This window comes from Caretta caretta, chromosome 10 (assembly GCF_965140235.1).
Source record: "Caretta caretta isolate rCarCar2 chromosome 10, rCarCar1.hap1, whole genome shotgun sequence".
Classification (NCBI taxonomy): Eukaryota; Metazoa; Chordata; order Testudines; family Cheloniidae; genus Caretta; species Caretta caretta.
This window is the reverse complement of record NC_134215.1, coordinates 15,638,531-15,658,952: the sequence shown is the minus strand read 5'-3', so window position 1 is coordinate 15,658,952 and position 20,422 is coordinate 15,638,531. Positions and strand designations below refer to the sequence as shown.

General features: G+C 46.4%; 1 protein-coding gene across 4 annotated transcripts in view; it reads right to left on the bottom strand.

Annotated features, from left to right (window-relative positions):
- The window catches only part of TECPR1 (tectonin beta-propeller repeat containing 1), a 38,851-nt gene that overhangs the window by 2,162 nt on the left and 16,267 nt on the right, over positions 1–20,422 (bottom strand). For 3 of the 4 annotated variants that reach the window (XM_048868258.2, XM_048868259.2, XM_048868261.2), the window contains 17 exons: positions 19,695–19,796; positions 19,101–19,246; positions 16,930–17,459; positions 15,815–15,960; positions 14,652–14,807; positions 13,950–14,099; positions 12,964–13,121; positions 11,116–11,243; positions 10,710–10,812; positions 9,922–10,018; positions 9,385–9,464; positions 8,811–8,867; positions 6,443–6,617; positions 3,399–3,534; positions 2,470–2,562; positions 1,506–1,612; positions 949–1,068 (listed from right to left, as the gene is read on the bottom strand). In XM_048868258.2, coding sequence (XP_048724215.2) covers positions 949–1,068; positions 1,506–1,612; positions 2,470–2,562; positions 3,399–3,534; positions 6,443–6,617; positions 8,811–8,867; positions 9,385–9,464; positions 9,922–10,018; positions 10,710–10,812; positions 11,116–11,243; positions 12,964–13,121; positions 13,950–14,099; positions 14,652–14,807; positions 15,815–15,960; positions 16,930–17,459; positions 19,101–19,246; positions 19,695–19,796 — 2,484 coding nt within the window. Of the gene's footprint in view, positions 1–948; positions 1,069–1,505; positions 1,613–2,469; positions 2,563–3,398; positions 3,535–6,442; positions 6,618–8,810; positions 8,868–9,384; positions 9,465–9,921; positions 10,019–10,709; positions 10,813–11,115; positions 11,244–12,963; positions 13,122–13,949; positions 14,100–14,651; positions 14,808–15,814; positions 15,961–16,929; positions 17,460–19,100; positions 19,247–19,694; positions 19,797–20,422 lie in introns of those variants that run through there. The other variant, XM_048868262.2, reaches the window with a different exon arrangement.

The window sequence follows — 20,422 nt, the reverse complement described above, 5'->3', positions numbered from 1 at the left end:
ATATTTTAAAGAAACATCGCAATTTGATTCAAAGCTTTGTTTACAGGAAGGTTTTTGCACTATTTATTCTTAATGCCCTGCCGGGGGTTAGTTTTCCCACCCTACCTCAGCTCAGAAAAAGGACTCCTTACAAAATCCTGACCTGCTAGCATGTGTAACTCCCAGAGGGAGCTGGGTGCATAACTGCCTGGTCCACACACTCAAATCCCCATGACTCCTATCTCTTGGATACTCTGGTTAGAGCATCTAAAATGGATGAGACACATGCTCAAGGAAAAGAGCAGGCCTGGACAAGGATTAGTATTCTGCATAATGGGGATTGGGTGAAATCCTGTCCCCACCGAAGTTGGAATTTTGCCATCAACTTCAAAGGGGCTACGATTTCAATGAGACTGTTTAAATATCTGCACTTCAAACACTGCAGCATCATGACAATGGGGGATAATCATGCACAGACCATGGAGAAGCTTTACTTATAAAATGCTGCCATGTTAATTGCTGTATTATATTTAATTTGGCTAATCACAGTTAACTACATATTTTAAAACAGTGTCACTGGACACAAAATTAAACTCTTTAATGAAGACTTCAAAACGCTCAAACTAAAAACCAACCTTAGTTTAAAGATTAGTATAATGTAAATGAGGCACTGTTCTATACAGTAATTGCATAACACACTTCATTCATTTTTAAAAAAGACGCCAATACATTTGAAGACACAATCACTTGACATGGAAATGTCTCCATAGTCAAGACAAGGAGTGCTCCTATTTGAGAGTACAGGGTGCAAGACCAGTTTCCTGCCTTGCACAAGGAGATGAGCACCTATCCAAAATTTCGTAGGCGCCTACTGAAACAGGGATTGTATCTTCCTCTATAGACAGTGCCCAACCACCTATAACTGTGTAGATATCAACTCTAGAGCAATTCTGCGCTCCCAGCACTCACCCCAATGCCGTAGTCCCATGAGAGCCCTTTCGGTTCCAATGGTTGGACTCCTGTTCGATGACAGACTGTCCCGCAACTTAGGCTGTGACTTCCTTGCACTTTATCAGCTATCACCCAAACCTTAAAGAGAGAGAATGAATAAAATGTGTTTCACACACTGCTCTCTTCCTCTAAATGAAAACCATGACAGTACCCGGCTCAGTCACACAAACAGCTCCAAAGACTGGATGCAGTGACCTTGCTTAGAGCAAAACAGCTCTAATTTGGGCAAACAGAAACCCAAACATCCCTACACAAATGAGACCCAGGCACGAAGATTAGCAGTGAAAACATTCCCACTGAGATTTAACAAGGAAGGTTTACAATATATGCTATTTGCATAGTCTCAGTGGGACAGCAGAAGTCTGTGTTACCATTTCACAGAGTTAATTTTCAGGTTGTCAGGATGCCAGCATGTGAGTCAGTGTCTTATGAGGGAAACACAAGTAGAAACCACTGTTTACTGATGATTTAGCTATGTCATTCATAACTAGTGAAATGCAAAGTTAAATACATACCTGATCCATGGGTCCCACAGAAACTTTACGGATATTATTTGAAACATGGTCCCAACTAGATCCTTGAGGGTAGCTTGGTGTGATTCCCTGACGGTACCAGAGATTACCTATAAATAGATCAATTAAATCCTATGAAGGGAAGGTCTTTTAGACAGAGTTCGGGAGTTCTGCTCATGTAGGATGAGCCCACTGCATTAAAGCCATGAATTCTGCACTGTTTAATTAAACATCATAAGAGATCGCTAGTTATTGCTTCCTTATTTTCTATGGAATCCTGTTACACTTTTCACTAGTGAGTGGAACTTCATAGTCTCTATTTACCCTATTCTGACCTTCCTGAATAATGGTGCACACCCTAATTTCTAAAGCTCCTTGGGGAAAGGACCATGCATTATAGATTTACAAAGATCCATGCACACCATTGGCGGTACAGAAGTAATGCAACATGGAAAAGGAGTTCTCTCAAACAGGACGCTGCAGAGTTAAAGGCTTGTTTCTTTTGTGAAAGGATTGTCTAGTGATGATGCACCAGTTTGTTTGCTGTGGATGATGTGCATGGTTCACTGCAAGGCATTCTTCCTGCAGATTTGCATGTTTCGGGGTTTCTGGCAAAGCTCCTCAGACGCAGTGAGAGAGGTTATTTTCTTCTTTGTGACAATCCAATAAATATTTTAAAAAAGCATTCTAGATGCTGTGTCCATGTTATCTATGGCACTACCTACGTCAAATACAATCCTAGGAGCCAGACAGTGATTACCGCACCCAGTCCATCACTGTGCCAATGCAAGGCTATTCCCTCTGAACACACAGAGGAACAGATCCTCAGGTGGTGTAAACCAGCATAGCTCCACTAACTTCAATGGAGCAATGCCAGTTTACATGAGTGGAGGATGTGGCCTAGAATCTTGTTTTAAAGCAGTCAGATCTCTGGTTCATTTCCGAGTCCTTGTCATTTAAAACTCACCATTTTTATCCACCGCCAACATAGATGTCCGTCCTACTGAGACTTGTTTTAATTTTTGTTTTGGAGGTGAAGGGATATGGTACCAACAATCGCCTAGAAGTTGGAAATAAATGAACGAGACATTGAGAAAACAGCAGTAAGAAGGGTATTATAATAGGCCAAAGAAAGCTTTGTGTTCAGACACCATAGGGGTAGGAGCATTAGAAATACCTAGCTACACAAGGCAGTGGTGAATCACAGCAGAGGGAACCAAGAAGCCTTCCAGTCCTTCTGGCTATACAATAACATGACTGGCTAACATGAGAAGTGCTAGTCTAAAAGTCAAGCACACCCAAACCACTAATCCTCTCCATTTGAATTACACATGGTGAGAATACCTAGCTCTTATATAGCACTTTTCATTGTTAGATTTCAAAGGAGGTCAGTATCATTATCCTCATTTTATAGATGGGGAAACTGAGGCACAGAATGGTTAAACTAAGAGTGGGAACCTACTTCACATAAAGCATCTCCATTTCCATCTCCTTTCCCAACTCAGTATTTTCCATATTGAGGTGTGTTTAATGCTAGATAGTTTCTACCCCGACCTTCTCAAGAGAGTTTGGCCTGGAGAATTTAAGGAGGAATGTTGCTGATCCGTGTGAAATGGCATTTCCTTGTGGGCAAGGCTGGTAAAACTTCTCTTGGGCTTCCAAGAAGTTACCCAGATACATTGCTAACAAAAAGAAACTCATCTCAAGGTTTTGTAAACATTAACTAACTTTTTAAAAGCGTCCTAAAGCATGTTAATATAAGTGTGGAAGAGGCTGTTTACTTTGCATCAGCCTCACACTCTTTGCAGTGATGACGTTGAAATGTCTCCATCCTGTGCTCGTTCAGCTCACTACATCCTTGCTGTGAAAAGACCTACTCTGTTCCACAGCACTCACCTGCAGGTTTTTTTGGAGACACTGAACCCCGGTAGAAGGTAGAGCCATCTCTGGCAACAGCCCAGACTTGGTGGAATGCCCCAATCGAGACCGACATGAAGGGCTGATCTGTTCCCACGTGAAGCCATGATGTTCCCTAGCAAATGACAAAGTATGATTTCAGAGTAACAGCCGTGTTAGTCTGTATTCACAAAAAGAAAAGGAGTACTTGTGTATGCATCTGATGAAGTGAGCTGTAGCTCACGAAAGCTTATGCTCAAATAAATTGGTTAGTCTCTAAGGTGCCACAAGTCCTCCTTTTCTTTTAAAGTATGGTTTGGGAACCATTCACCTGTTGCAGACCTGAATAACACAGTGCGCCTGCTGGCTGATCAGCACGTGACGGGAAAAATCCTACAGAATGCAACTGGTTCTGAAGAGTAACCTTTATAGAACCCTATATGACTTAACCGACAAAGGCCTTTCCCTGGTTTGTTTAGATCAGAGGTGGGCAAACTACGGCCCACAGGAACCTCCTACCCAGCCCCTGAGCTCCTGGCCCGGGAGACTCGCCCCCGGCCCCTCCCCCACTGTTCCCCCACCCCTGCAGCTTCAGCTCACTGTGCTGCCGGCGCAATGCTCTGGGCAGTGAGCTCTTGTCTGTGGAGCCCTGGCCGGACCCGGTGCTCTGTGCTGCGTGGCGGCGTGGCTGGCTGTCCTGGTGCTCTGTGTGGCACGGCGGTAGCGGCCACCGGCGCTCCAGGCAGCGCAGTAAGGGGGCAGGGAGCAGGGCGGGTTGGATAGAGAGCAGGGGAGTTTAGGGGGGTGGGCGTGTGGATAGGGGTCGGGGTGGTCAGAGGGCAGGGAACAGGGGGATTGAATGGGGGTAAGGATCCCAGGGGGCAGTCAGGAAGGAGAGGAGAGGTTAGATGGGGCAGCAGGGGTGGGGCGGGTTTGGCGGCAGTCAGGGAGGGGTGGATGGGGCAGGATTCCCAGGGGGGCCATCAGAGGGTGAGAAGCAGGGGGGTTTGGATAGAGGGTGGGAGCCAGGCCACACCTGGCTGTTTGGGGAGGCACAGGCTCCCGTAACCGGCCCTCCATACAATTTCGGAAACCCGATGTGGCCCTCAGCCCAAAAAGTTTGCCCACCCCTGGTTTAGATTATGCTAGAGCAGGGATGTAATCTTCCGTTCAATTCTATGGGACTTTTCTATAAGCGCATTATGACTTTAGTTGTACCTAACAGTACAACTGTTGAAACAGAACTGGTAGAAAAAACAGGAAACATATTAATGAACATTTTTTTGAACTTTTTTTCATACTGGTTTTTCCAGAGTTTCGAGATGTCTACATTTAAATTTATATTAAAAAAAATGAAAAATTTCTACAAGCTCTAGATATGACTTTTGCAAAAATTAGTGCACATTTGGCCGCAATCCTGTAAAGCACTTACACATGCTTAACATTAAACATGCAAGCATCCTTCTGAAGTCAAAGGGCGTGTCACCAGGTGGACTGGGCCCTTTAAGGGTATGTCTATACTGCACACTTCTTACGGCAGCATGTGGAGTACATACACTGGACCCTCCATCCCCAGCACAGGTATGAATAGCTTAGGGGAATAAAAGCACACCAGAACCTTTGGGTATGTACCCCCTATGGCTCTCTACACACCCAAGTAGTGCTTCCCACATCTGTGCTACTATTTTTAGTAGTGGGAGGGGAGGGTCCCATGCCCTCCCCGCTGCCAGACCCTTTCCCCATGACTTCCCCCCTGCCAGAGCCTCTCTCTGCCATCTGTAGCTACATGCTGCAGTGTGGACACAGCCTGCTTTTCACTGCCGTCTATAGCTACACCTAGCCTACATGCTGCCCCCAATGGGGTGCAGACTAGATATAGCCTAAGAGGATACTGATCCAGCCCACCTGTGCCTCATTAAAAGCCTTACAATGGGGCTAATAGAGAGCAGCTGGCCTTGCTGTAGAGCCAGAGGGGAGGCATGGTTCAGGGACTCAACTGATGCTTTAATGGACACCTGAGCCTTATAAAGGGACAGAGAGATCAGTCTGGGAGCAGAATCACAGGGACTGGTCAGTCTGGCTGCTCTGTGCCAGGGAAGGCACTGAGCCAGATGAGCTGCAGGAGAACAGTACTCTAGGGGAAATCAGGCTAGAGGCTGAGTTTTCTACACCAGAGCAAGGAGAAGACTCAAAGCTCGGAAAGGTGCTGGAAACACAGCCCTGGGGTAGGCTGAAGAAAAGCCCATGAAGGTTCTTCTACCTTTTTGTTTGCTGGGACTTTTCAGTTCTATTTTTTTGTTACCCCCGAGAAGGGTTAAGTTTGTTTGTGAGGTGGCTAGAGGGCTAATCCACATCTCCAGCACTAGCCTGTCTGTGGAGTTTATTAAGAAGCCCTGAAAAAGAGGGAAACTGAGGTCTTCCTAGCCAGGAGGGGGCACTTGGGAGGCAGCTGCTACTACAGGGATGATTCACATGGGTAAGTACTTTAGTGGATGGAGGTTACTGTTTTGCAATGTCTATTATAGTCTGTAGGTAAATGTGAACCTAGTATTAATTATACTAGGCACTATAGATGTGCATGGTTTCTTATAAGAAACACACAGCACAATACAAAGCCCACTGAAGTTAATGGAAAGACTCCCATTGACTTCAGTGGGCTCTATATGGGGGCCATAGCTTGGCCAGGTTCCTGCCCTGAGCAGCTTAATATCTAAGTCAGATGGACATGCTACCAATAATTTGAAGAGAAGGCAGGAGCAGACCCCTCAGTGACTGAAGGGGAAGGAAAGGAAAGGGGCGGTAGAGAGACATGGGGTAGGAGAGGAGAGCTGTGTCAGGCACAGGAGACAGCATGAGTCAAGAGGTGGGGAATGAGCGCACCTCGGGGGGGGGTGGAGCAGGAAAAGAAGGCTGAGGGGTTAACGGGGGTTTACACAAGAGACAAAAACCACTGAAGTGATTTGAGGGATACATGCGTGCACACGCTACATACATGCACTTTAAATGACATTTATATGAGAGAGGCAGTAACGAGAAAGTCTTACAGCTGGATTTTGCTGTGTTACTCCGAGTCTGCACAGCACGTCTCCCTTGTTGCTAACTGCCCAGAGTGCTATCGATTCTTCTTTGTCTGCTGACGAACTAGGGATTATGGCGATGTCCCACAGGGCGATGGGTGGCACTTCCAGCCAGGGTCCATGGGTGATTATTTTACATTTTCTAAAGAGGAAAACCCCCACAACCCTTTAGGAACACGCACTTCCTGTGAGTGGATCTGCTCCCAGGTTGACAGAATAACTCATAAGGGTGGGGGAAGTCCCCAAATCCTTTCATTCAATGGGTAATATGGAAAGCAGAGATACCATGCAACAAATATTTTCAGTTTGAAAGTGAGTTGACATCAACCAGGTTTGTGTTTCCAGGTTGAGTTCTGAAGCACTAGACACTGGATAACATTTATCAGGGTTTATTTTTTAAGAGCAACTTAATAAAGAAAAAACAGGCCTTCTTAGACTTTACTTCCTACCTGTCTAAACCTAGCCTACAACTTCAGGATAAAGAAAAACATTTCATCGTGTTAGTGGGAGAATCCATTGCTGAGAGCAGAACTCTGTAGGTGATCCGTTCCCTCCTCTCTACTGGCAATGGGAGTGACAGCTGGACTTGATTCAGGAGGGGACTGTCTGAAGGTAACACAGAGCATCCCAAGGGAGGGAGGCATGTTTGTTGGCTAAGAGCTGGCAGCCTTCCATTAAAGCAGTACAGAAAAAGGTTCTCTCTTAATGGGCCATTACAGAAAGCTACACTGCTCTAGTTTCCATGTGGAAATAAGTAGCGTTACAAATTAGGGAGGATACATTAGACTCTACAGGCAGAATGTCTACCTGCACCCAGCCCGGGAACACAGGGAATTTCTCTCTCCTCCAACCCACAAATCCAGGATCTAGCCCTAAGCAATCCCCTATTTGTTTTCAATTTTAATTTGTGCAACTGAAAGAGAGGAACGGTTGGGCTCAAGACTTTTCTCAACGTGTGTCAGTTATATTTGGCATCAGCACTTAGTTCATTTGGATTCAGTTCGTTACAGGACATACAGCAGAACTGTTTGTGGCCCGAGGGCCTCGCTGAGTGGGAGGAAGAGATGCTTGAAGCCTAAAACGTTGACTCTGCAGCCACAAAACAAGCACCAAACATCAAAGTATTTAATTTGTAGGCTCATAGTGCCTCATTAGTAAGGGTGTTTGATAGCTTAGCACAAGAAAGTGCATGAGGAAAACTAGAGTGATTCAGAATTGCCCCAGGTTCCCTCAGGAAAGAGCAGGGTACAGGGGTGCTTCCTGCTCAAGGCAGGATACAGTGACGTTTGATCTTTTCTGGTTCCATTCTATTACAGTAAAGCCTGGCTGGGAAGTCATCAGTTGCTTAGTAAGTAGGTGGTGCTGGTCACATTTATATTAGGACTCCATCTATAAGAGGGTTAAAGCCCTATTGTTATGTGTATTGTAGTGCCTAGGAGCCCCAGTCATAGACCATTGTGCTAGGTGCTGTACAAACACAGAACAAAAAGACAGTCCCTGCCCTAAGAGCCTGCAATCTAAGCATATGAGGCATGTGTTATAAATGGTTACAAGCAACCTACTGGCTTGGCAGACTCTCTAACATCATCTACTAATCATTTAACCACCATTTGTAAAGGGAGCTATAAAAGGGTGGTCTGCCCCTTTAAGGGCTAGAGGCCTGGGCCCAGCCAACCCTAGTTACTAAGGCTCATCTGTAGGGGGTTTAGCTGATTCCCTTGTAATGAGCAGCAGGAAGTGAAGGATGCTCAGGGAGACTAGAGTACAGAGGCTGCTGGGTGAAAGTAGGCTCCAGTAGAGAAAGCTGGGACTTGGGGAAGTGAGACTATGGTAGGGAAGGCCTGAGCGTGTCCTAATAAGGGGATAAATGGCTTATGAGAGCTTTATTTTGAATTTTTTTGTTTATTTAACAAACCAGAACCCGAAATAGGCTGTGACTGGACACAAGGGTTTGAGGTTTTGAAGAAGCCCCTTAAAGGGGAACACTGTGGCAGGCTGCCTGTAGGACTGCAGTCCACGAGGCGATACTTCGGGCGCTCTGTCCTGTGACAAGAACCTTGATCTGAACTGTGACCAGAAGGCTTCTACCCAGAGATCTCACACAGTCACAACGGAAACGTTGGGACACTTGTGTGTATAAAGGTTGGAAGTGAAAAATGTAATTTAAGTGGTTGCTAAAGCCATGGGCTGCCCTGCTGGAGATGGGTTCTTCAGTGCAGGTTTCAGTGCTTTTGCCCTTTGTTAGTGGAGAGATATTTAAGGGACTAAACAGCTTGCTCTTAAGAAAGGAGCATGTCTGAATTCTAAACTTTATATCCATAACTTAATCCCTTACCTGGCCCAGCGTCTTCGTCGAACAAAATCCTTCATCGTCTTGTGGCCATGGTAGGATCTGCCAAAGATACGTGGTTTAATGCACGTTTGAGAGGACTTGGAAATACCTCACATTTCAGCAACGGCCTGTCAGCGCTGACTATGCTTCAGCCCAGCATTATTTTCCATGCAACTGTTCTGTACAAAGCTCTCCCTCACACCACACAGCGTTGTGAGGATACCAGGCATTGGCTTGCAACTGTAAATAACTATCCACCCTGGAGACCTCCCTGCCACTTAAGAATATTGGCAAACCCTTATTTTGCTGTGTGGGACTTATATTTCACCCCTCCTCCCCAAATGCCATGGACACTAATACTTCAAATCGATACGGTACTCAACACTGATTGTCCGCAGCTCTCTCCCCCTCATTTTGCAAAGGGGGAAATCAAGGACTCAGATGCCACCATTAAAGCAAAGCTGAAGTGCAAATCAACTAGTTTTAAATAATTGCTTGCACTGTGGTTGTAGCCAATCAGGTGTTAAACTTGGCATGGTCCTGCCAGGCTATTAGGTACAAGAAGGTAACTCCTTACGCTGGAAAGTCTGCTGCATACTGCCAGCCTTCCCGATCAGTTCCACCGGAAATGTTAAAATCAATATACCAGTCAGACACCTAGAGTCAGAAGGATAACGTGAATAGGAGCACAACAGAAAGTGAAGGCAGGGAGATCACCTTTCACCTCTTCTTCTGCACACTTTGCATTGTAATTGCTTGTATGGAATGTTCTGATAACAATACTTATAGTACAACTTTGCCTGTAGAAAACAACTTCATCCTGGGTCCCCAAGGACTTTAAAAACATTCAGGGTGGGATTCACAAAGGAGCCAAAGAGGAATTGGGTTGGGAGGGTGGGGGGACAATCAATCCTCTCAGAATCCCTAGGATGTAGGGAGATCATCTCCATTGTACCGATGAGGAAACCTGAGGTTAAAGTGACGCAACAGGTCAGTGGTAGAGCCAGGAATGGAACCCAGGTCTCCTGACATCTCTGTTCTGTGCCCGAGCAACTAGGCCATTCTTTTTTATTAAATAAAAAATAGAAAAAAAAAATTTCAAGACAAAATTTACCCAAGACCACTGCGGGGATGGAGGCTTTGTGTTAACTTTTGTGCATTCTTGTAAGCCAGACGCGTCACTCCACATGTACCTGTCTGTGGGCAGCCCTCTGCAACACAAGTACAAGGAATAAAGAATGAGCGACAGTGAGAGAAGGATAAAAGATAAAGCTCTTCACCTCTGCCTAGCACTTCCCACGTCCACACACTGAACACTGTCTTCAATCACTAGACTCTCTTGAAGAAGGGACTGAAAGGAAACAGGTTTGCTCTGCAGCTCAGTTACCTGCCAAACACTGATCAAAGATCTCAAAAAACTGACTATTTTGCATTTAAAAACCAGGAGGGTGAATCTTGAGAATTCTGCCGTTTTCCAAAGTTTGGTGGAAAAACCTTTCCTACCCACCAAGGAGAGATTTATTGACTTCCATTTCATTAGACCCCAATGTCTTTAGATGATTATTAAATATGGTTATTAAATGCAGCATCCAGAGGCCCCAGTTAGGATCAGGGACCCGTTGTGCTTAGCACTACACGACACACAGGAAGACATGGTTCCTGACTTGAAACGCTTACAATCTATGACCTTAATCCTGCAATGCGTTGCTTGCAGGTAGGTTTTGTGCCTTCCCAGGGGTGTGCTGGGGTACAATGCATTGCAGGATTGAGGCCTACAAAGGCATCCTTTAATGAAATCTAGCCTCTCAAAGCCCATGTGCCTTCCATCTCAATTTAACACATGAAATAAAAGTTTAAAACACCCTGACATTTCCCTTGACCATTATAAATGCACACACGTACCTGTTGCTATATCCTGTGACTGGATTCCACCGCTGGTTCTCATAGATATAAACACATTTCACATCTGATTGCATGTAAATATTATCGGCGCTGCTGGCCAATCCTGTAGGCAATAAATCACTCGGATTAAAAGCAAAGTTAAACATTAAAGAAGAAAGTTGCAATAGTTCAAAATTTTGCCAGGTGGAACTTTTATGCACATTTTATTGCTCATTTTTGAGCCAAAGATAGAAAGCTAAGATGCACAGCCTGCTTCCCTTGCAGAGATGGGACATGCCCATCACCTCATTCTACAGACTAGACACAATACAAAGATGGGGGATTGAAATTTTTTGTTCTGCTGGTGCCACGCAGGAGGTTAAATAGGGAATTTATACACCCTGGTAGAATAAATGTGTGTCATTACCTTGAATGAAGCCGCCTCCGTATCCCCCAGTATAAACCCAGGCCGTGTGATCGTAACCTATGCCCCATACTATGCCATGGCTATTGCACTCTATCAGGCGGAGATGCCCTCCAATCTGTCGCCAAAACCTGCAGGGAGAGAGAGAACATTTTACATGAACTCAATAGCGGAGTCAGTAATGGCACGTGTTCCCTGCCCTGCACCTCAGCCCTGACTTAGGGAGGGTTGGAGGACAGTTCAGTCGCTAGCTCATTCGGCCTCTATCCAACCCCGTGGGGAAGGCGATTGATGCCAATTAAGAATGTGCCTTTTGACTGACTCCTGTCAGTGGGTGGAAGCCGCTTGGCTACCTCAGCTGCAAGTCTGCAGCCTGTCAAACACCTCACTTACGTCTAAGTTTAACTTTGAATTTCCTGATTTGAACCATTGCTGGTTTGTTTAGAACAGTTAGCTAGGATATACTGGTGAGGATTTTCACTTTTTAGGTGTGGATATTTGCCCTCAGGTTCACTTCGCCCAGAAGCTTTTCCTCTAGGAATTTCCTTGGTTTAATACACATGGATTGATGGTCCTAATATGGGCCTGGGGGAAGGCAGGAGGCCAGAGGGGATTCTGTCACCTTCTGCAGGAGCAGAGTCTTATTTTCACATACTCAAGATGGACCCCCATGTCTGCAGCTCTGAGGAGGTGCCTAGCAGAGGGAAATCCCTTCCTGGGGACCAGGAGCCACGCAGGGTGTGGAGCATGTGTCTAGGGAAGAGTAGGGAAGGCAAAGGGACTCTAGAGGAACATGCCAGTGCGGAGTCTGGGGGAGTAGAAAAGAAGACCTGCTTTTACAGATCAGGAAGTGTGCAGGAGTAGATAAAGGCACCAGCAACCTGGCAAGCTTTAGGGCCTGAGTGGAGCCCCACCCACCTCTCCCTTCCACCGTTAGGACTCTGATGGTATGTCTACACTGCAGCTGGGAGGTGTGATTCCCATCCAGGGTAGACAGACTCCTACTAGCTCTGCTCAAGCTAGCATGCTAGAACAGCACTGCTAGCTACCTGAGCTCTGACCCAAGGGATCAGGCAGGCTTGGACTCCAGCAGCTACCCCCAGCCGCCCTCCATGCTGCAATCTCTCTCCACACTGCTATTTTTAGCATGCTAGCTGGAACTGAGCTAGTGCCAATCCGTCTACCCACACTGGGAATCGCACCGCCCAGCTTCGCTGTAGATGCACCCAAGGGATTTTTAGGGTTTCAGAAATCAGAAACACCTCGTGCAAGTCACTTCCAATTAGTAGCAAAAATTCTACTTGGCCCTTAACCTGCCAATTTTGAGGCAGATTAAGGGCCTCTTTGCTTTTGGACTACAGTGGTCAGGGCTGCAATATCATGCTTAGAATAGAAACCCAGCTGCTGTCCTCACTAGAGAGCATCTACCACCATTGCATGTGGGATTCAGAATTCTGAATCCCCTCACTTGGGTGCTATTCAAATCTCAGCCCTAATGAACGGAATGTTTCATTTACTCTAAAATGCCATCCACTAATTTGTGTAGGAGAATTTAGCACCCAACCCTGCAAGTCTTACAGGGCATCCCAATGAAATCAGATAGGAAACCTTGCAAGATCTGGCTCATAACATGCAGCTTGAGCATGTGAACATCAAAATGTAGCCTGAGGAAACTTCTTCATCTCACTTATGAAAACGAAGGCAACCCCATGTCTCTCTTCATCATTGGCTGACATCTACAGCACACCATGCGTTTCACACAACAGACCGCATAACCGCTGACATGCAATTAAAGAAAATTCTGGCTGCTTGAAATGCACAGTTGTGAGGGGAACTTTAAAACCATCTTACATTTGGTCACATGGCATCAGGTGTGGTGCGGCCTCTAATTCAGGACTTGGCTCGCTGACGAAGACGTCTCCTTTGCAGGTAACAGACCAGATGGCCTGGTGGGAGGGAGGGCCTTGAATCCGTCTGCTTTCACAGCAGGACATGCTCAGCAAAGCCAGCTACAATATAAGGAAGGAACAAAGAACGAGGAGGTGCATTTCATGGTGCGAACACAGGTTTTCCCTTAACGTAGGTCATCTATTGCTAGTGAAAGGAGGTTATCCTCATTGCCTTTTACAAATCTCCAAGGTGAACTAGCAGAGTTCAGATCAAAGGTGTCATGATTCATTGCTATCAGCATGATTTATCTTTCAGGATCCCCAGAGTCTTCACAATGTCTCTGTACACACACGCACACACACACCTTCCTCCTTCCCTCTCGCCACTGCTGAAATGCAGCCATTTTTGTGCCACAGAGACGCAAGCAGGCAGATAGACAGCTCAATGCACAAAAGTGAAGGAAAGTTTTGTCCCACTTGTTTAAGCTCTTTATGAGAAGTAGAATATCTACACAGCGCTGAGCAAACCTTAGTAGTTAAGGTTTGAATGCCTGTAGCCCTGCCCATCACACACAACTCCATTTCTCTGTCTCCAAAGAAGGGTAGGACTGAGTTAATCCTGCCACAGTTCCTGTGGCCTGGTCTACAGTAGGGGATTTTAGAGGGGACAAAAATCCCACGAGTGATCATGGGGTCAGCTGCACCACAGGTCACACCGGCACGAGCCCTAGTGGTGACACGCAGCGGCAGGTGTTTTCACTATGGTGTCAAGTAAACTTGGGCTGAAGTTTTGTAGCACTAGTGGTATATCTTCCCAATGTTTGCTAGTGCAGACACAGCCAAAGAGTCCAGAGGTTGCAAACCTGATGCTCAAACCTCACACAAACGAGGGATTAAGGAAGTCATTTCAAATGTAACCAGACTGCGTTAGAAAGTTGGCAGAGTTACCCAGTCATGCATTTCTTGTTCTGTGGCGGCTGCTAGACGAATTGGCCACCGCTGCTTTGTCCTCTCAGGTGTGTAGAGAGCGAAGGAGTGTTTGGCATCATTCAGAACTTCAACCAGAATGGTAACTTCATTCAGGAACACGTGGATGTACTGGCACAATACAAAGGGCATTCGTGAACAAGGCAAACTCCCATTAAACCTCCCCCACAATAGGGAAACCTTGCACAAATGGTCCCTGGTAAGGATGGCAGAGGGACTAATATTCTGCTTGGGAGAAAACCCACATTGTGTTTGGGAGTGCTTGTGAAATGGGGTTAGACTTACAGCCCTGGATGACTGAGGTCCTATCTACCCCCTTTACACCACTCTGCTAGTGTGTGTCAACCCTACCTCAGAGGGGCCCCCTTGCTAGGCCACAAAGGTTGGTTCTTTCTCCATGACCATTCAGTCTCTGGGCTGTCAACAAGATGGCTAATTGGTGTCAACCTGGTGGTGGCTTTCCCACTGAGAGCAGGATTATTTCTAACAGGCCCCTGAGACAGCCATCAGAGAGAAAAGACTTTCATTTGCTACTGGCCTGGGCCAGATCGGAAATGGTGACCTAGATGAGAAATCCTGTATCACAATGCCCACCCGCATCTAGTCATGTTTTTCCTCTTGTCAAATGGGACACCAGCACTGCAATGTGCTTCTCGAATGCACCTTCTTCTCCTCATGATACATGTAATAGATGAACAGAATGCTGTCTCGCATGCCGTCATTCCCAGTGAACTGCTCCAGCACCACTCGCACATCTGTCCATTTCTGAGGCTTCCAGCTTCTCCACCATTGTAAGGTCCCCGTTTTCACCCAGACAGACTGTGGCAGAAACACAAGGTTACAAGGAGCTGCAAAGAGTTTTCTTGACACCCCCTCAACTGCTCGTTCTTTCTATACAATACCGAGAAGCTCTGACACAAGCAGAAGATAATGTGATCAGATGAAGGCTAACAAAACTCGATGGTAAGGAGGTGAGATGCCACCTTCAGAGAGTCGCCACTTCAGAGAGTTTAAAATCACAGAGAGAGTCTCTGACTTGGGAAAATACAGCAGGTTGTTTCTAACTGGGGTTAGAGTTAGAAACAGTGTTTCTAGAGCTTAAATGCTTTTAACATAATCATCTATTCAAACTGATTGAAAGTGCATACACCAAACTGTTCTATATTGAAACGAATTGTATTTTAATACTTTAAACAGGTGATATTGGATAACTCAAGTCTTAGAAAAGGAGGGGCCAAAATCCTGAATGAAATCTAAGAAGAGCCCAAGGAAATTTTGTGTGATATTCGAAGGGAAATATTAACTAGAAATCCTGTTATTCAGATGTTCTTGACATTATAAGCACTACTTATGGAAGCCGTGGTATGCCCCCTGGTGTTCACAGAGAACAAGCTCTCTCATTTATTGAAGTAATAAGGATATTCATGCAAACAGAAGGCCCTGAATTTGTGTAGTGCAGTAACTCACATGCATCTAACACAATTTAAAGGTGTCCTGGATTAGGGATTTCAGCATATTCAGTAACAAGTGCAACAGAGTCAGCCAGTGTTCTTTTTTATAGTATTAGCTTTTAGAGTGGAACTTTTCTACAAGAGCAGCTGTGACAGAGGTCTAATGGCTACTAGGGTTTCCAGTTAGAGCAACTTTTCCAAAGCACTCCAAGAGCTGTGGTAATGGACAAATGTGAACGGGGGCAAGGATACAATGCTTAATAACAGTAGGTTGCAGCCCACACACTGGACAGTACCATCACGGATGCCCAATCCTGTCAGATGTTAAATCATGATCAGAGTTAAAGGGAAGGAAACAGGAGGACTTTCACTTACCTGCTCAATAGCTTGTTCATAGTGTCTAAAGTTCTCCAGTTCCCGCTTGGTCCTTTCACTGAGCTGCTGGAAAATCTGCTTTCGCCACGCTGCTGTCTGTGCTGGACTGATAGACAGGGAAAGGGACTGCACAGAGGATAACAGACCTAGAGCAGAACCAACATGATGACCAAGTGAGCTTTAAACTCAATTATGTGAAGTATTAGATGCTCAAGACACAATTTGCTACTTCAAAAACACTGGGTGAAATGCCTCTGGTCTCACAGCACTATTGCATGGACACACTAGCCCAGTGGCATTACCAAAGGGTCAGTGAGAATACTGCAAATGGTGCATAGAAAATGGATTGAAAGACTTATCATAAACTCCTCTCTATATTCCTCCACTAAATATAGAGCACCTATATGGTCCTAGGAGATGACCGTATGCTCTACAGATTCTGATACAGAGCTGAGATGACCAGTAAGACAAGACTAAGTATTGCGATGCCACATACTCACTAATTTGACAACCAACTTATTTGGAAATTTGACCATATTTCACTTTCTTCAAAAGCCTCCCTGTTCTAACCCCTCCAGGAGTCAAGGCTGGGCTCTCATTCAGAAAACCACCTTTCAGTTCCTCTTGCCATTAGAAAGGCTTACGATAGTGTATATCTCATCCTCGGATCACAAGGACTATGGTACCAGCAGGGCACTGTGGTATTTGTCTCTAAACAGGCTCCCTCCACAACTTGCTTTTGACTAGTTTTCAGTCACACCCAGGAGCCGTTTTATCCTGAGCTCCAGTTTCAACGCTATGGAGAGCTAAACAGGTGTGTGGAGTTCCGACAAACTGGATTATTCCCTGTGTAACATGTCTGCCAAATATGCAGAGAAATAGTCACTAACTACGTTCATAAAGTGCTTTACAGGTAGATATGCACAGCAGGAAATACCTTCTCTTCTGGGATGAAGGGTAACAACTATCTGGCATGCAGGATACTAGGTAAGAGAGTGGGTGGGAGAAGGAGGGATTATTTTGAGATAAGGACACGCTTAAAAAAATAAAAAAGCATGGTATCTTATTAGGCCCTGAGTGGGGATCAAGGCCCAGCTACACTGAGCTGACAGTACCTGACTGAAGGGTGAACCATTTCAGCAAGCTGTGTGAATCCACCAGGCAGCCTCCCCCACACACCCAAGCCCACAACGGGTGCTCATCAGCTCCATAATGTTCTTCAACTCCAACTGAGAACATGCCAAGGGAAGACAGGCTGGATGTCTCCGGGAAGGTGCTGGCAGCGAGCAGAGGCTTTTTATGGGCCTCCTTTAAGTCAATGTTTGTCCACTGCAGTTCTGCAGGATGGGGATCCTGGTCAGCAGAAGACTTGGGTTTTTCGAGACCAGCCTTCTCGCCATTGTCTGAAGCAGGGCTGGCTTCTTCGGGAGTAGAGTCCAGAGGATCCACAGCCAAGTTTGCACTCACTTCTGCTGACTGGCTTCCCACGCTGTTACCATTGACGCCAGCTGCAGCACCTGACAGGGGCATGTCATCAAGGTTTGGATGTATCTGTGGGCTCTCGGTATCAGAGGAAATGTCCGCATCGCTCTGAACGATCAAATTCATTTGCTCCCTAACGTCATCACTGAAGAAACAGCCAGCGCTTGGGGACAAACAGACAAGTAACTAATCAGCCACCATTCCCCGAATTATCAACCGGCACAAAGCCATAGAAAAGACCAGAGAACGACAGACAGAGATGGCTACACAATGAACAGCTGATACAAACCAGACCTTTTATGGTAAAAGCTTAACTCCATCCCCAAAGGAAGAGAGCCCAACGCATGGCTTTGTAGGCCATACTGGGAAATCCTTTTATGACAGCCTGTAGGGTTGGCTGCACAGAACTCTCCAGAATACCCCAAGTGTTAACACCCCAAGGCCCTGTCTTTTGGTTTACACATGCTGAGCAGGACTTTTTTGAGACTCCAACTGGTAGGAACAGAAGCAGCCAAAGCAGGGACTGCTGCATTTGGGAGGGGCAGAGGTAAAATATGGGTCCAGCCAGGCCCCTTTCTTCCTCCCAATGTGCCCTTGGCCCCAGAACAGTGCAGGGGAAACCCCACACACCTTCTGGGGGTTCTAGGGCCCATGCGGTGCCTCCTGTCTTTTCCATGTGGCCTTGGAGGAGAGGTGCAGAGAGAACCCAGCTAGAGACTCCAGCCCTTTGGAAGCAGAGACCTTTGGATGTTCCAGTCAGGACTACAGAATGTGCTGATCAGCTGTTTCCTTCAGCTCCCCGCCACCTTCATCTCAGATTCACTCCACAGCTACCTTCCCCCTCCTACCCGCCCCCCACCCCTCCATTCCCTGTTCTATTTAGCCAATCCCCTCCTAACTCACTCCACCCCTCTGCCGGCAAATTAAAAAGAATCCTGGCATTAACACGATATTCGCTGCCATTACACTGTTCACTCTGCTTGTGTGTGCTAACCTTTCCCCCACCCTGTGTTTGTCTTATCTGTAAAGACAAGATTGCATCATTGTTTCCTTGCACTCCCCCTCTGTCTGCATCCATCTGTTGTCTTGTCTTATTCTCAGACTGCAAGCTCTCTGGGGCAGGGGCTGTCTTTTTGTTCTGTGTTTGCCTAGGACAATGGAGGCCTGGGGCTCCCAGGTACCACTAGCACAAATGAATAATAATAATAGAGCCTATCAACACTGTGGTTTCATTCTCAACTGCAGATAGTTTCTGTTCAGCAACACGAGATGTTCTGAGCCCTAGGGCTCAGCACGTGGCTTCTCGCAGTGTTCCCAGCATGGCCGATGGGCCAACTGTCATCATGGAACCATTTGTTTACCCTCTCTGGGAAAGAAAGTGGCAAGATGCCACACAAGTGACCCCAAGAGGAGGATAATAGTTAAGTGGGGAAAACACCTCCAGGATATCTGGCAGGTAACATTTCATCCTGTTCTAGACTGGACCCTGGAATCTGAGGGCAAATCCCAGCTTAGCTCCCTTTACTGCCAGGCTGCACTGAATTCTCAAGTCAGAACATTGCCTCCCTCCCCAGAGAGGAAGAGTTTGCTGCTCACTGTTGCATTTTAATTGGAAAAAAAAAAACCCCAAACAAATAGACTTCAGCACCTGGCGAGAAGCCGGAACCATGTGCGGGGTTTGCTCAAGGTCACAGTGAGGAGCCTTGAACAAACTGGATGGATTGTGTTCACAGAAATACTCCTCATGCCCTGGCAGCACCAAAATCTGATGGCCTTTAGGGCTTGTGGACACTTTATTAGCTACCTGAGCAGACTGGTCGAGCTGCCGGTCTGAGACCTGTCACTCTCTCTGCCAGATACAATCGCCTTCCATGTCTTCCCGCTGAGCTCGCTCGGTGTGACGCCTTGCCGGAAATAAACAGCTCGATCCTCGCAGCCGATTCCCCAGACCTAGGGGAGAAAGGGGTCTTGACGGGGATGTCTGTGTATCCTAAGGGGATGAATGGCATGGAAAGCAGATGGGCATCAGCTACAACAGGGGAGTGAGAAGAGGGCAGTTGAGGGCAAGAGTCTTTCCTGAGTCGGGGTTTTCTTTGGGTTTGTCTCTAGTGCTGGTAGTTTAGGTGCAGTGCATCACTCCTGTATAGGGTTGATTGTGGGATGGGGGCTGGTTTGTACTCAAGTGTATCAGATGAGAGGCAGGTTTGCTGAACGTTCTCGCATTGCAAACCCCCAGTGCCTCATGTGGCTTTTGGCCGTTCAGGCAATTGGGCCCCTTGTTGGACTGAACATCCTGGCGTCCCCCGCGTGTATTCCGACCGCAAAGCTGAACAGTGATCCTACAGAAGGAGTCTAAACATGCTCATGTGTTCACACAATTGGTGTTCCGCTGCCTTACCTGGTCATTTAAGCCTACGTTTACCATCATCATTTCTCCAACCATTTCAATCCAGCTGGTGCCACATGGATTGTGCGAGTTCACACCTCTTCTGAACCACACCTGTCACAAGTTAAAATCCAAGTTTTGAACTATGGTACTAGCAGGGAGACAGTTAAATGGTTAAAGTCGTGGCTGGGAGCCAGGGCTCCTGCGTCTCATTCTCAGTTCTGCCATTGCCACATGGCCTTGAGCAACCAATAATACTTCAGTAGTGCCTTTGGTCTGAGGCTTCCAAAGCATCTTGCAGACTGTGGCACTGAGCCATTAAGAGACTTGCCTAAGGTGATACAGCAAGTCAGTGGCAGAGTGGGGAATAGAACTCCAAACTCCCAAGGCTGCACTATCACCTCCCTCGGGGTAGCACAGCATACACCGGCATGCACCTCAGACAGGGCAGTTATCCAGAACAGCTCTGACAATCCTACCCTGAAAAGGGACCTAAGAGAGTTAGGTTCCTAAAATCCCCTTGGCAGTTGGGTTTCAAAATCCCAGCAACAGTTTTTACTAGCTAACTCTTTCAAAAGTTACTAATACACTATGAGAACTTCAATACTAAAGAGCTGCTTTAGGAATGAGGGAGAAGCGATCAGATTCTCATTTGCACTATGGCCCCTTTACACCATTCTGGCAGTGCAAACAGGCCTTACGGTGGGAGGAAATGTAACACACCCACTTTAAGGCCCCTT